The 16,874-nt window shown below is 42.7% G+C and overlaps 1 protein-coding gene across 14 annotated transcripts in view; it reads right to left on the bottom strand.

Annotated features, from left to right (window-relative positions):
- CAMK2D (calcium/calmodulin dependent protein kinase II delta) overlaps positions 1-16,874 on the bottom strand; it is a 172,801-nt gene that overhangs the window by 44,662 nt on the left and 111,265 nt on the right. For 7 of the 14 annotated variants that reach the window (XM_076337321.1, XM_076337325.1, XM_076337326.1 and 4 more), the window contains exons 6-9: positions 15,825-15,890; positions 13,136-13,208; positions 6,998-7,100; positions 842-925 (exon numbers count right to left, since the gene is read on the bottom strand). In XM_076337321.1, the coding sequence (XP_076193436.1) occupies positions 842-925; positions 6,998-7,100; positions 13,136-13,208; positions 15,825-15,890 (326 nt within the window). Of the gene's footprint in view, positions 1-841; positions 926-6,997; positions 7,101-9,091; positions 11,771-11,984; positions 12,058-13,135; positions 13,209-15,824; positions 15,891-16,874 lie in introns of those variants that run through there. The other 7 variants (XM_076337322.1, XM_076337327.1, XM_076337331.1 and 4 more) reach the window with 2 other exon arrangements.

Below are 16,874 nucleotides of genomic sequence, written 5' to 3'. Positions count from 1 at the left end.
TGGAGAAAAGAGTAAATGTAGGGTTCACAGGATAACCTCCTATGCAGAGTGTGGGCAATAATGAGTATCTGGCACAACGTCAGATTAGGAACGCTGAGAATGTCCAGCTAGCTGGAGAAGTAATTTTCAATGACCGTGGAGGTTCTAGGAAAATGCATTTTTTACCTCTGGTTTTATCGTGGCGTGTACCGGTGTCTGTAAGATTGTGTTTTAACCAATCTCATGCAAAGAAAATTTGGGCAACTCAATTTATCTGTATAAATATACAGTCAGAGATGATTCACTATGACTAAAGAAAAGTGCTTTCATAAATACAACCAAATAAGGGTGGGTAGAAGTAAAATAAGGAAACCACCAATTGTTCTCAGCTAGGTAGCTGCCACTTGCCAGTACCTTAAACTACACTGTTTCAAGAACTGGATGATAAAGTAATTGCTCTGTACTCCACAAACCATTTAGTTTCACGGTTTAAAACTGCAGTTCTAGTATATTGGTCAGATCAGATTTTAGGCTGCTTGTGAACCAAAACTAAGGCCCAGCTCACAGTATGAACTGTTAGGTTTTTCTAACTAGTTAGGCATCGTTTTTTTAATACTTTGTGAAAAGTGTGTTGTGTAGACATGGCCAAGAATGCCATGATAACATACCTTCACAAATAATTAAAAAAAAAAATGAAGCTGGTAGAATAACAAAAAATCCAATGACCTCTTCTAAAAATTAATATTGAACTTTACTAAATGCGTATTATCTGATGCAGAATATAATGTATTCTGGCCATCACCTCTTCCCCTCAAAATACTTTACGGTGGACTGAACATCGTCTTTCAGAATAATTTCTTACCACATGCCCACATATCCACAGGTTTTCCATAAGGATCTTTCCGTAACACCTCTGGAGAAAGGTATCCTGGAGTACCAGCAAAGCCTGTCAAAAGGCAAGGCAACTGTTCTCAAAAGCCGTACGTGCTCCGCAAAAATCAAGCGATTCTCATCTGGGCCCACAAGACACAGGACATTACTTCCCAAGCCATCGACCACAACCCCCTTCATTTCGAACTTTTCTTTTTGTGGCGAATCGCCTGGAAGCAACAATAATGGGAACGCTTAGGCAGGCCTGGCACATCCCGTTCTGCCACCAGGTCTGGCAGAGTCGAGAGGACAGCAAAAAGCCGGCTTGGTTACCCATCCACACTAGCACTCCAGATTCAACAGCGGCGTCCAGGATCTGGTGGCAGTGCAACAGGGGAAGGTTTCCAGAAAGATTACGAGATAGCGGACGAAATTTCATTCATGACTTCTGCATGTAGCGAGACATCCAGCAGCGAGGTGCAAATACATTTGGCTCAGGGTCAAGGTCAAAAAACTTAGCAGAGTAGGAGGAGTGTGGGAAACATTATCTGAGCGATCCCCTTGGAGATACAGAAAGACACAAAACGCGCACCACGCATGCCAGACTGTTACTGGGTTGTTTTTTTTAATCATTAGCCTAATTTAGTCTATTTTAAAATAGCCCCAAGCTACAACAGTTAAGACTGTGAACATGACTTCCACGGGATTTCTGGGAGTCCATCAGCTGTCAAGACTGTTACCACACACAGAGTACTTCCACTGACATTTATGGGGAACTAATTAACAAAACAGAGGGGCAGCTAAGCTACAGTATCTTAACTATAAGGAGCATTTAAAGAGCCCTATTCAGTCTTACGGGAGGGCAGATTTCTGAGTAAACAACAGGTAGGGCTAGATTTAAGAAAAGATTACGTATGGAGAGATCGCTCATTTAGAAGAAAAAAAAAGAAAGTAAAAACACTGTTCTAATTTCTTCGCACAGAAGTGGAAACTCAATTCAGCCAATGTCAGATGGTGGCAAAGTAAACGTTCAGAGGATGTTCAGGATTAGCTTTCACAAGAGCACAACTGGCTACCACTCAGTATGAAGACCACCAACTTAGGGCTCAGCCTTCGTACAGCCTTTGCTGTTTGTTATTTCACACAGCTACTTCTAATACGATCTTTCCACTGTGAAACGTGTTTCTGTGAAGTCATTCCACTTCTGGAAACCTCCTTACAAAAGTTCACTGAGTAATCTAGCCTTTAAAATTTCTATGTTCTTCATTCTTTATTCGTTACCAGCAGTGCTGCTTTCTCTCAGGAGAATGTAGGTATATATATATGTATGCAAAATGTAGGTATAAATGCAGACTTTTCTTAGGACGCTGTAATTGATAAAAACCTTAATGACCAATAACATTCTGTACCATTTCAGTTAGTACGTCTGTTGTTTCCAGCATCTTTGCCTGAAATAAAAGCTTGGGAGTTCTTGAAAGGTGAGAATTTGGTGGCTTTCCTGAAGGACCACATGTCATTTCTGAAATACCACACTGGATTCCACAAAACTTATGAGAGACGGTGATAACGTAGAAAGTGTACAGCTACAGAAAAAGGAAGCCTTTGCCCTGCAGCTGGCAATCATTTTAGTGGGGGAGGAGGAAATGAAGGAACACATTCTGTATGTTCTACTGAGAGTATCGCTAAAATATCACTTAGTTTTCATGAAAACCAAGTTTGTTTTTTGCAGTCTCCTGATATGAGAGCTACGAATTGTTAAAGAGTACTATCATACAGGAAACACATCTTACGCTCCTTTGAGAAACTGAAAAATGTATGTTCTAAGTAGCTTTACACAGAGTGATGTTTCATATCTCTTCTTGGCTGCAGTGCTCTACATGACTATTTTTGTTCATTTTGAAGGGGAAATAAAGTTGTCTCGCCTTTCAAACTTCCCACAGCTCCATAAGCATTACTATGCATCGCTTGAAAACGAACTTTAAAGCAAAAATAAATATAGTACTTAGCTAACTTTATCTCTTGATGAAGATACAGAATGGGTCTACACAGAAATAATTGGTATGGTTTTAGTACATATTCTGAAGTTGTTTAAAGCAGCACACACAGAAGAGCACACAGTCATGATTTCAGTGAAGAAAAAAGGTACTGAAATTCTTCGCTGTTATTTATCAGGTAATTCTATAACTGCTCAGAGGGATCCCAATACGAGTGCGTACTTTTCAGAAAACTATTGCTAATAGTAGTAATTACTTCAGCTAAAACAACTCGCATTGGAAACCGTTTGTGACTGTACGGTGTCTAGAAAAGACTGCATCACCTTGCACTCCTATCATCGTATGACTTAAATAAGTATCCAGAGGCCCAAGACAAATGCCGTGCTTTGTTGAGCTCAGTGGTGCACGGCTACACGAGATGGCACGTTACTCAGCCCAAACAGCTTACAGTCTCAAAACCCTCTTACGTGAAGATTGCATATATACTTAACTTCATAAATGGTGAGCACACCTCTTGAGTCAAACCTAGACTGAAGGTTAACTATAATCCCACAACATGAACTTAAATTAACAGAGAGATGTATCTTAGAACACCCAGCAGAAGAGATCACCGCTCTAAGATCTGCCCTATGCTTCCATCACCTCCCTGCTAGACTTACGGCCTCTCAGCACCACTCACGCAAGGATTCCAAAATAAAACGGCAGAATAAACCGTGTCAGTTTAAACAGTGTAAGTTGTACATCTTTGCTAACGCACCTCCCTTTGACTCAAAATTCAAACGAGCAGTCTGGTGAGAAGATATGGAGAAGGTGGCAGCAAGGGGCAAGAGCAAGCAGCTCAGGCTAAGTGCAGGGCAGTAGCCATCTCCTCCTGCACAGCTGGATCCAAAGGACTGACTACACAACCGAAATTTAACGCAACTAGCAAACTGATTCAGCGAAGCTACTCAAATGACTTAAGCGGTGCGTACTTTAGTCCTAGTTGCAGGGCTGGAGTTCATCTGAGATGAGATGCAACTAGGACTAAATCCAGCTGCCCGCGAGTTAACTGCAGTCCTTCCACTGATTCAGCCAGGGGCAATGAGTCACCTGCCGGGGTGAGTCAGTGGAGCCCGCCCGACACTTCCCCAGCACACTAAACACCTGCTAGCAGGGTGGGGTGTTTCAACTAGACCCTCTAACGTTTTCTACCAAGGGGCAAGGAACAGGTTTGTTTTACAAACACGCAAGCCAGGAAAACGAATCCCGTTGCATCCAAACACACAGAGCCCTAGCCAGCTCCCTGCTGAGGCATAGCCACGGTTTAAGCAGGAAAGCGACCATCACACCAGAGGACTACACCCAAGAAGAGAGGGTGTGTGTGTGTGTGTGTGTGTGTGTAGAAAAACATACTGATGCAGAGCTATAATTAGAATCAGAGCACGCCATGAGTCACTAAGTGCTGCAGAATCCAGTGGAAAGCAGAAAAATCTTCTGGACGGAAGCAACAAAAAGTTCAAAATGTCGAGCACGTCGGAGTTCATGTTTTGCCTTGTTAAAGCAGTCGTAAGAAGATGAAGGCAGGCACTCAGACCATTACTGAAAGGTTTTGCAGAGGAGGTTCCAGAAAAGGTACAGAACCCACTAGTCTTACTGAATACCACAAATTTAAAAAAAAGACCCAAATTGGACTACTTTCTATTCTCTTGCTGCCAGCTTACCTCTTCCTTACGTATATATTTTGAAGACGCTCTGTTCAATCTCCTATCTATCAAGTTCAGCATGGCAGCCCTCATGATGCTACGAGTCTAAACCAAGCACTTCACAAGAACCAAATGACCAAAAAATAAAGTGCAAGATTTTACAAGGGAATTGCAACCTCCTGTGCATCATCTGCATCCATACAGATGTACCATCCAGAGAAAATACCCCTGAAGTCAAGTTCATTCTGCTGATTTTTTTCTTGAGATGCTTCCTGTTTACCTGCTGGTTTTGTCATTATAACAAATCACTTGTGTTTTGTCTTATTTTTAATTCCACTCCTTTTGTACTGGTCTATTTGTTAATGTGCAAGAGCAATCTCCTCTGCCTTTTGTGGATTACTGAAAACCATTTATATAAAGGCTGGGATTTAAAACAACAGGCTAGCTTATTAAAGCTACCAACATATGTCCAGCGGTACTGCCTGTGCGTCCACATGCAGTTATATCCTAGATTCCAAACACTCAATCTCTCAACCCACTGCCTGCACAAAATCCTTTGTGCTTTTATTCTAAGCTTTGACAGCAAGCTCACAATCACTTTGTTCAATTTTAAACTGCACTTTCCTGCTGCTGTGAGCGAGAACAGGTAGCTGCTATAAATATTTTATTCTGTATTTTTTTCCTCCTGGGATTTACAATAAATTTTGTCCTGTGCTTCACATCTGTTCAAAGAGGGTGGTATGCGAGATAGACACATCATGTTTGTACATGTCCTATTATTTCAAATGACCATTTTCCTTTGGGCATTGGTTAACTGTAAAAAACAATCTGCAGTTAGCAATTTTTTTTAAATTAACAGGAAAAAAAGGAACAGCTTAGTGGAACTGGAGAGGAGCGCATAATATTTAACTCACTACCCCCATCCTCTTCTCATAACCTGAAGCGGAGCATTGTACAGGACATGTAAGATACATCCCAGGTATCGATTCTGGAGACCTGGTTTACACCGTCAACTGCCACCTTCCCTCTCCAACATTTCATGAGCAGGTCTGAAGCACAGAATATGTTCTCTTCTGGTGGTCACAGGCACAGACGGAGTTTGCTTCCACGTTCCCACACATCTTTGTCACCTTCACCATCAAGCAAGCATACTCTTGATCTCTTCCAGATGAGGATAATATTTGCAAAATCACTGAAGTGGCTGAGAAACTCCAGTCCCAGCTTCAGATGTTTGTAAGCTGTGGATAGACAACCCTTTCCAGACTATCGTGCAAGGTTTCAGATGCTTTTAAGCACTCTCTACCTTCCCGGGTTTATGCTCTCCATGATCTACCACGTGAGTTGCTTATATATTAACGATTGTAGATTTTTAATAAGCCAGCTTATTTTTACCTCAGTGGGTCAAAGAACAGTTTTATGAACGGTTTTACTTGCAGATGTGAAGTGGCAGTCACCTCTAGGACAGCAATATCAACAGTTGGGACAGATAACTTGGACTGTCACAGCAACATCTGGATGTGGGTGACTGTCTACAGCCTCAGGTACTCAATTCCCCCCCCCCCCCCTTTTTTTTTTGTTCGAGTCACATTCCAAAGTGCTTCAGACTCAAATTTTCACATATTTCCAGTGGACAGACAAGCGTTCAGACAAAATGTTTTGACGACTGGGAGGTACACTCAGCAGTATGAGCCTACGGTTCTCCTCCTCAGTCACCCGAGCACCTGACTGGAAACCACCCATACCCCTCCCCGGCTCTACAGCCGTATTTCCTTCCTGTAGATCCACAAGGGAAAGCGGGGGAGAAGGGGCTTGTGTGCACCTACGTCTCGGTCAAACTTACAGGCTGACAAAAGCTAGGACAAGCCGGGAATCAGGAAACCTAAGTTTCAGGGTCGAGAAAGTCAATGGCACTTAGACTACACGCAAAAGGGACGTTTGTAAAGCTACGTTTACTAAAAGCATGAATTTAAAAATTAAAAACCTTCTCCCTCCATCCCAGTGCTGCTGTGCTGGGAAGATCCCCAGTGTGAACACAGCTGTGCCGACAGGAGAGACCCTTGCCAATCTATTTTACGTCGTCTGGTAAGGTGATTTACCTTTGCTAGTGAAGGGGAGGCTGTAAGGCAGAGCCACTTCTTGTCTAAGCGAGCTCTGAGATTTGGAAACGTAGCCACAGGTCACTTTCGAAGTGTTGGAGGATTTTTGTTTGTTTTTTTTCCTTTTTTAAACAAATAAGGTCTGCTGCCAAGCTCTGTTTAATTCGGTGAGAATTACAGATAACGTTCTTCCTGGAGAAAAAGCTCTAAAGTGTAGTCAGCTGTAGAGACTCAACTATGAACAAAATACCCCTTAAAGTCACGTATTAAGTAGTCACACAGCTGCATGTTTTATACTAGGGTGAGAGCTGGGCTGTTCGGGAGGCTTAACAGCTATGCTGAATAAATGGTGAGGGGAAAAAAAAAATTCACTTACCAAACCAAGCCTGTTGTTCTCCTTGGACTTCTATAGCCAATCCAAAGTCCGCCAGTTTTACTGCTGCTCCCTTGGATTTGCTAGCTAAAAGTAAGTTCTCAGGCTTTATTCAGAGAGAGAAAAAAATTGAGATGAAAAGGTAAGTAAACATATTTTAGACAGGTTTTCACTTTTTTTTTTAGTTACGGTGGTCTGGAAAAGAACAAATACTTAGAGGAGTGAAAAAGAGAAAAAACCCATGCGTTTTCTCCACGAAATTGCAAAAATTGCACTTTCCATTCCTACTTGGAAAGAACCACCAGGCCTGTAAACAGCCTTCATGATCCCATGACAGCAAGACTAAGGACAGCGTGCAGACCTACTCGGGAAGGAGGTCGCCCAGAATGGTCATATGGAACCGCGACACCTGTTTGCGTGACGGGACAATTCAGAGACTCCTAAGAGCTCGCTTCCGGAAAAAACCGGAAAAACCGCAGAAAGCCCCCAAAAGGCACCTGTTGTTTGATTACTAGTCTAACCTATGCAGTTTGCAGGATTAGGCATCTATAACTGTCAAACATAAAAGTATGCTTTGCATGACAGCTTAACAATAAGAGACACATTATTACATTTGTATTTAGAGGGCAGGTGTATTTACATTGCAAATCCTTCCGCAAAACCAGCACGCCCACGTTTGTGCTTGCGGAGAACCTATTACAAATAACCATGTAAGTCTGCAGAAGTTCCCACTTTGCCTTTTCTTAGGGTATGTTGGTCACATCTGAAATCAAATGCTGCAGAACACTCACACAATTAAAAGTAAAGGATTTGAACATCACAATGGTGTTCATTCTACTGTTCATAATTTATCCTTTTAACTTCATTTAGCAAATACATCGAATGCAAATTGTCCAAAAATGACTTTATTCTATGAACCTTTTTAAAAAAAACCCCCAAACTTACAGAATACTGCAGAATTCAACAGATTATTTCAGAGAACTGTGACCTCTGTAATATTTTCTTGCCATTTCTTTCTTTTCTAGCTCTGTTATTTTTAAATAAGGTTTTGTCCTGCACTTACGTAATAACAAAACCTCACTGTCAAGGGTATTTCTGTGACTCTGCCAGAAGCAATTTTTGTAGCGGTCTATCACAAGGGAATTCACTATATTGGCACTGGGTAACCCAATCCTGCAAACTCTTAAAACGCGTATTTCAGTTTAAACCCAGCAGCAATCCTATAGGCTTCCAGGGGACTATTTATGTGATTACAGTTAATCCCATGCAGGTACTGAGCTTGGAAACAATTAAGATCTAAGCTTCTTTCAGCGAAGGCTATCTTGAATACATCTGCCAAGTATGCAGCAAAATATGCTTGAGCCTAATTAAGACCTCAACCACTGCGATGCTTCTATTAATTAACAACACAACTGGCCCTGACAAACTCTTCAGTCTAAAGGTGGTTTTTTCCCCCTCTCACCAAACTGTAAAGGAACATTTTTTCAGCAATCTACAAACACCATTCTCTCACTCATCCCTTTGTTGCTATGTCATAGAAAAGACAGTATTAAAAACCTTTCATCAATAGTTACCTGATGAATCTTGCATTTCCACGTTTTTAAAAACTGAGATTAAGGTCTCTCAGAATAAAATACAATCTTTATATTCACTTAAATTATCAGTAACCACCTCAACCACATTACATCAAACACCGACCGAATAGCTGAGGACTCTTCTCCAGGTTCATCAACACTGATTTAAGCCATGTCACACTGCCTGTCATTTAACTACACTAATTTCAACATATAGCCACAGAGTTCTTGAAGGTTTCCTATCAGAGTGAGAGAAGTTTACACCAATTACTTCCTGGCATGCACTTCTTGTATAAACCTCTTAAAGCAGTGGATGATCCTATTTGGTTGTGACCTTCAGCAAGCCAAAAGCAGTGAAATGCCTCACCCTCTTGGTTGAAACACAAGCACTAACCTACCAAGCGCGTAGCACTTCGCAGCAGGTGATTCCGTTCAAAACAGTAGTTTTGTGTTTTCTGCTGCTGGTTTTTTTTTTGGTTGGGTGTCATCCCCCCCCCCCGGGATTTTTTTTTAATTCCATTACCTGTCTTTACTCTGCCAATCAAAGTGCTCTGCAGCAATACCGCTGTCATAGGTGAGTCCGTTTCAACAGAAGCTGAAGCAGATTTCTCCATTTACTCCCATGCCAAAGACAACAGCCTTCCGGGCAACGTTGCGTGGGACCACGCGCTTAACCGACACGCAGCTGTCATTTCAGGACGACGAGAGGCATACTAGGCAATTATCACGCATGAACTTAGAATGACTGCAATTAATTGGAAAACATTAACAGCCCAGCGTGGGCCGCTCAGGACTTGTACTTGGGATTCAACAGCGTCACCGCTAGACTGGCTGCAGTCAAGCATGTCGAATGGCAGTCTTAGCTACCAAAATTACTTACAAATAAATTAACGTGACTTATGCCTTGTTTTTCCAAAGGCCTTCAATCTTAGAGATCAAGTACTCATGCCTCTGTGTATTTTTCCCCGAATATAACTACAGCATCTGCTTTTTTGTTTGTTTGTTTTTAATTTAACTTCAACGGGGAATGCAAGAAGGTCATAATCATAGAGCTTCACAAAAGCAGCAATGCTGCTGACTGCCAAGAACTCAAATTCCTACACGGAAGTGCACTTTTACCATCTGTTAAAGACAGACTGCCACCAACACGTTCATTTTTTCTGGGTCTAGGATCCACCGCCATTCCGACTTACACCAAGGATTACAAACAGAGCAGCAAGAAGCACTTCTGCGGGTCTTAAGAGGCTGCAAAAGCTCCTCTCCGTTTGCTACTGAATTACGCTAAAAGGAAAGTTAAATAAAATGAGATTGTCCAAAATCTCCTCCTCTCGTTGCCCTCCCCACCCCCAAACATGCCATCAAACTGTGGTCTGAGTTATAGGGGGGAAAAAAAAAATCCGTCAAGTTTTGCAGTTTAAGGATCCACGCCAGGCCATAACCATCTTCTACTTGTCTTGTAGCTCTGGTCTCGGGCCTCGGCATCTTCTTTTCGGTACAGAGAGTTCTGCTGGGATTTCACCACAATCTTCCATTTCACTCTCTCGTTTGTTTTTTTTTTTCTTTTGCCACAAAGCAGTAACTGAAGGAGGACAGTTTTCTGCTTCCTGAAGTTTTCACTTTCAGAAACAAAACCGGGTACTACAGCTTGGCAGAAACATTTTTTCTCACACTGTTTTTCCACTTCATCCTGGATTTGCCAGAGCAAGAAATCCACACATGGTCTGGAGCAGGGAACAGCTGGATTGAATGCCGTTCCAAAGAAAAAGTTATTTTGTCTGAATGTATGAAAAGTACTAGAAAGTGCTCCCTACTCTGTCAGCTTGCATGGCTACAATCCTTTTCTTCGATTCCTTTTCATGCTAGAAGCATCGTACTGCGTGTACGGTGAGGACGGGAATCGCTGGAGCAGCTGGACAAATTCGACATCCTTTCATTTACACTTGTTCCGTGTTATCCGGCTGCCATGCAAGATTTACGGATTGGATAGAGACCTGTCAGTCTCCTGTTGCACAACCGTGGAACAGGAAAATCAGGAAGCGCAAAACGGGTAGAGAATTTTGTCTGCGCGTCTTTGAAATCCATCACGCTCTCTGAGCTTTCAGAGCGTAACCCTTGACGTTCCTATGGCACAACAATAGAGACTTTATAAACTCAGACAATGACTACAACAGTTGTTTAGTTGGGAGCGAAGGATGGCAAGAAAGATGACGGCATTCTGATTCCAACATTATTACTAATGATAACCGCTAGAAAACTCCCATCCTGGGAGGAAATTCCTGCTCCCTGTAACTCACGCAGAAAGGAAAATATGAGACAAAGAAGCTGTGCCAGAAGGAATCAGCGTGTTTCGCTGCCTTAGCCCACGTGCCGTTTTTTCTCTGCCTTTGTAAAGGACCCCGTACTTCAGACAGTGCACTTCCATTTGATTTCCAAATAAACGATCTTCTTTTACTTGAGGATCCTGAAGCCCAAGCGCCCAAATTAAGTCCTCTCCCTTACCCACAAGGCTAGTTTACTACCAGCTTTGAGACAGACTTGTCTCTCCGAGCTTCCCAGTAAAAGAAAATGATCTTTACTTGTTTCTTTCCACGCCAACACGCTTTAAACGCAGGGAGCGTTTCTGCAGCAGACGTCTCCAGCCATTTGGATACCTGCATGGTTAAGAAAGAGGTAATGCTCTTCTCAACACGGGTGTTTTCTTTCCGAGGCTTCTATCCCAACGCTACCGTTCGTCCGGAAGGAGCTCCACTCCTCAGGCGATCACGGTGAGAACACCGTAGAAATTCCCGCTTTCTAAAGATGTGCTGTAGCCCAGCCATCATCTGGAGGAGAGAGAGGTCTTTGTGCCAGCGATCTCACAGCAGCTGGCCTTTCGTCGCTAAAATGCGTGACGCGCAAATGCTTGCCGTGCTTCCCAGAAGCACTCCAAGTTACGCTGATGAGAGGTGGAAAGTTCCCCCCCTCACCCTGCCCCAAAAGCTCTGGATGACGGAGAGGAAGAGCGTGTATTTAACGAATACACCAAACGCTTGAAAAAGCGACTACTGTTCTCCCTGGTACTGAGAAGAGGTGCCGGCAGACTCTGATGGCCGCCTTCACAGCCCGGACCTGGCCAGCTAGGTTATCGGCAAGCCTTTAGCAGATTTTCTCCAGCGAGTGTTAGCGGTTCGTTCTTGTGCATAGGTGAAGCGGGGTGAAAACAAACCGAAAAAAAAAAAAAAAAAGGGGGGGGGGGGTAAAGGGGGGAAAAAGAAAAATAAAAGAAAACCGTTTACGTTTCGACCGATCGAGGCCCTGCCTCGCTAGGGTTTGCTGCTCTCCGCTGTGGCACGGCGGGGCGCCGCCGGGGCGGGGGGGGGGTGGGTGTGCAGCGGCTCCGGCTGGGGAGGGCTCGGCGGGGCGGCAGCAGCACTCACCTTGAGGTCGCGATGGACTACGCCCATCTGATGGCAGTGTAGCACGGCCTCCAGGATCTGCTGAATGCAATGACTGCATGCAAACACCGGGGGCGCGTGTTAGTTCCAAGCCTGCGCTCGCCGCCCGCAGCCAGGCGCCGGGGCGGAGGCGCGGGGCCGGAGGCCGCGGGGGGGGGGGGGGGGGGGGGGGGGGGAGCGGCGGCGGCGGCGGGGCCGGGCGGGGGCCGCGCTCGCCGTTCCCCGCCGCCCCGCGCCGCCCAGAGCACGACGGCCTCAGGCACCGCCGCTGCGGGACCCCGCCCGGTGGCGGCGGCGGCGGCGAGGGGCCAGCCTCGGAGACGTGCTTCGGGTCGGCCGCTTTTGGGTTGGTTGGTTTGTATTTTTGGGTTGGTTGGTTTGTATTTTTGGGGGGGTTAATTTAGTGATTTTTGTTTGTTTGTTTGAAATGACAATTTTTCAAAGGAAAATTGTCGGGAAAGCGTCCGAATTTTTGCCAATAACTCGTTGACGAGGTCGTATTAAATACTTGGCATCCTCTCTGCTTTTCCCTCCTTTCCTTACTGAGAGCCCTCTCAGAGGCGTTGGGAATTGCGGCGGCCGCGGAGGTAACAAAGCGCCCCACGCCAAGTTTTAGGTGAAGTCTGAACTTCTGGCGGTCCAATTGAGCCGGCGATCAGCACCACTTGCCTGAGGGTTCGTCATACTCTTAATGCAGCGGCGTGCAACCTGGTTGTTCCGCTACTGCGACCCGGGGTCTCGGAACAGAAGTGGCATTTAAATCTGCAAGCTGACATACATCACAGCCAAAGTTCACCTCCATGTGCGTACACAGCGATACACGGACACCCTTAATAGAATACCAGACACGTTCGACAGCATGGGATAAATCCAGCGCCTTGGAAGGAGACGGGGTTGTGTGGGGTTTTTTTTTGGCAACCATTCCCCCTTTTTCCATGATGTATATTAGGCCTGTAGACTTGCAAACTGGAAAGAGGCGTCATGCATTATTTGTTCGTCTAGTTGTTTTGAGGGTGAGTAGGATAGGCAAGGGAACATCGCAGACAACCCACCCTCTGCCCGTACCCAGCGGAAAAAAAAGAAAACCAAACCCCAAAACTCTTATATCCAATTGATGGGCACCAGATACTGACCTTAAGGTCTCTGTGAACTATGCCATTTAGATGACAATGATTAACACTTTCTAGAATCTGCTGTATACAATGACTGCAAAGATACAAGGGCAGAATGGAAGGGAGAACATTTTAAAGGCACGTAATCACATCAAATACAAAATAAAATAAAACTTTAAAAAAATGTAAAGAACAAAAACAGTTTTACACCTCCCGACAAGTCTTGATTGCACATTGAACTGGAACAAAACAATGTTGAATATAGAGATATTTCCAGCTCTAACACATCCAAGAAACAAAGCAAAACCAAAAAACCAAACCAAAAAAAGACATTTAACATGGGACGTATGACACCTATGAGACAGAATCATTAGGTTGTGTTTTCATTCAGCAGTATGGAAGCTTTTTCCAGTTTCCAAAAACTGCTATGGGAAAAATAAAGTGGAGGCAATAAAACAGTTAGTCGTATGTTTTGGGTTTTTTAAATTTTTACAGTGAAGTTAACGTTACAACAAGTGCTGAAACAAGATGTTCAGAAATGAAGTGATATACAGAAAAGAAATGAAACAAAGTCAAAAGCTAAGGAAAAGCAAAACATTTCTCATTTTGAATCTAATGGTTTCTTAAAAACTATTAGTAGAATAAAGCCAAGTCATTCAAAAAGGTGGCATGCATTTTCATTTAAAATATCGTCAAGCACTAGTTTAGTTGGGAGTCACTCATGAAATGGAAACCCACATTAAAAATGTAGACAAATGTTTTATTTTGGTGCTTTAAATAATTTAATTAGCACCTAGTTTTCCATGCCCAGGTTTGCAAGTTTTGGCCAGCCTACGATGCCAAAAAGCACAACTGAAGTATTCATCTTTTAGAGCACCGGAACTTTTTCAGATGTTTTTCGCCACCGCAGGAGCTTATAAATGTTTTTTTAAAGATATCCTCGTGGCAGAAGTCAGTGACTGTAAGTAATACATAGTAGTCGAGGGCCAAGGATTTGATACTGCTCGTCCAAAACGTCTTGACCATGGAATTCAGAAGGAATGGTCATAAATCAGTAACTGGAGCCCAAGCCTGAAAACCCTTTCTTACGCGAGTAGCTCGCAACTCACTGAACTGGACTGCTTGCGTGAGCAAAGGCTACTTGCGTGAGTAAGGGCTTGCAGGAGCAGACCAGTATTAACAGTCCTAGGATATGCATCTATAAAGTCCTTAACTATTTCTACAGGGATACACACACACACACGCACTATATATAGAGATATATATAGAGAGATATATATGCACACGCACATGAATATATATATATATATATAAAAACAGATAAAAATACAGAGATGCATGGTAACTAGATATTTCACTTATTTGGTCAAGTTTTTACTGACTATATAAAATGCGCATATATATCTCCTCTCTCTATATATATGCACAGCCCCTTCTAATATGTCATAATTCTAGAACAGAAAAAAAAATCATTGCGGTTTTTCCTTTTAAATCACAAGTATCTTAAAAACACACAATGACACCATATGCTGGCCTTTGGCATCAATATCAGAAATTTTGCTTGAATCACAGCAGGCACAAAATCATTCAGAAGTTTTTTAAACATAGCTCCTCTCCTTCTGCCCCACCTAAATTACTCATTCTGTTTTCTCTTCTACGGTGTGTTTTGCTATGCGGTGTTCCACATTTAAATGCTTGAAGTAATGATGTTTCTACCATTCCTACAGAAATTAGTAAGAGCAATAAACAGTGGAAGCTTCCTAATATTCAGAGTAACTTCTTGTTTGTTCATTATTATCCTACCACTGTTGTTAGGGACACTTAATGCTTTCCGGTCATCTGCCAATTAATTCCAAATGTAAAGGAATAACTGAAAATTGTATGTACTACATACGTATCGATGGTGGTGTGTGGCTACGAACACACAAAACCATGAGGATTCTTTAAATTTACTTTGAGATAAATTTTCTGTGAAGAGCGTAGTGGTAGAACGTATTTTCTTTAAAGTAATTGACCACAATGTTTAAGATTCGTAATTATATGAGAATATTTAAGATTTATTCTTGTATGAGGGCAAACAGATTCTGAGATGGAAAAATGGCCCTGATACTTTATGTCAGCATGCAAATTATGATAATCGTCATCTTATTCTTCAAGTTTTTCAACAAGCACTTGCAGAAAATTGCTAGAGATTTTGTATTTGAGCTCAGACTATGAGAGACACAGTATAATTGCTTATTGATGAAACACAACAAAAATGTTTAAATATGAAAAGGAAATTAGTATTTCTGGACCGAGAACAAAAACTGTATTCAATGTAAAATTCTTTCAAGACCAACATACATTTCAAACTTTGATCAGCAAGCGTAAGAATCCCTAGATGAGATGGCTGAAATGTTACGTCCAGTTTGCAGAGGAGAAAACTGGGTAAGATTTTAACAACTTCACAAGTTTACACTGATTTTAACAAACTGAGATCCAATTTCAGCTTTTTCAGATCAGCAGACATCAGGACTTCGTACAAGTTCTCCACCACACAGTCGTGAGCTCAAAACGCCAAACTGTGCCCTTCCAAGTCTAAGAGAACTCTAGGAGAGAATTCCTAGAGTCTCACGGACTATGCTAGTGAAACTGATGCCAAACACCATGAGATATTTAAGTAACCATCCTAGAATTATTAAAGGCAGCATTAGAAAAACAAATTACTTACCTGGCATCTGCTTCACTATAATATTCTCTTGCAACTATATCTTCAAACAGTTCACCTCCAGTGACTCTGTTAGAAAAAGCAAGATGGGAAAGGAGAGTTCAGAAGTGAAAACGTGCATCTTAAATTAACTTGACAGGGAGAAGTCAGAGAGGAATAACCGAAATATTTGTACAGAAATGCAAGAGGTCTTGACCAGCAAGGTGAAGGAACTAAAGTGGAAGGTTTGTCCATCCAAATCATTAAATGAATAAAAAGGATGTGGTGGAACAGCAATCATAACTAGAAAATCAAAGCAAAGAGCAGCAGCTTATTGGGCAAGACGTCATACATCAGTTAAGGATGTCAAGAGTAAGTAGTAAAACCGCAAGAATAAAGGGAACTGACCAGCAAGGAAAATTGTGGCTGAAGTTCAGAACAGTTCAGGATAAATTGAGAACGGCAACGTAAGACAGATGTAAGAAAGGAGAATACAATAATGCTGAAAAGGGAAAAGGGTCTTTAAGTGCAGGTCAAAACACAACAGAGGTGTGTACCCGTGTGCCAGAGCGGCTTGCTTTTTGTGCTTTTGCTAGAATGAGGATTACTGAGTTGGAAGGAGAGTATCAGTAGAAGCAGCGTACCTCAATTGGTTTAATGGCAGATTTTTCTTCCCCAGAAAATTTTCAGTTATCTTTGTCGAAAAAGTAGGAATAGTTTAGTGGAAGTGCCACTTAAAATAATTTAAGAGGCATTAATAGTACTAATTATAAAATTTGGCTGCCTGTGTCAACAAGAGAGTGGGCTCAAAGAAACAGGAAGACCCTTCCTGTACTATACCCTTAACATTTCCTCTTTTATGGAATACACCGGCATACTGTCACAGCTAAACGCAAATCTTCATATATTCAGGTGCTGTACGGAACGGTTGAAAACAGATGCAAGCCTTGAAAACGCCCACAACGTGGAGTACCCAAGCGCACAGCCTAACCAGAGCACCTAAACACTGCCTCAACCGACAGGATGCACGGGTTAGTCCGATTCCTGCTTTCCAAAACCTTGATCCTACCGATA

This window comes from Aptenodytes patagonicus, chromosome 4 (assembly GCF_965638725.1).
Source record: "Aptenodytes patagonicus chromosome 4, bAptPat1.pri.cur, whole genome shotgun sequence".
In the NCBI taxonomy this organism is placed as follows: domain Eukaryota; kingdom Metazoa; phylum Chordata; class Aves; order Sphenisciformes; family Spheniscidae; genus Aptenodytes; species Aptenodytes patagonicus.
This window is presented reverse-complemented; position numbering and strand designations above follow the sequence as displayed.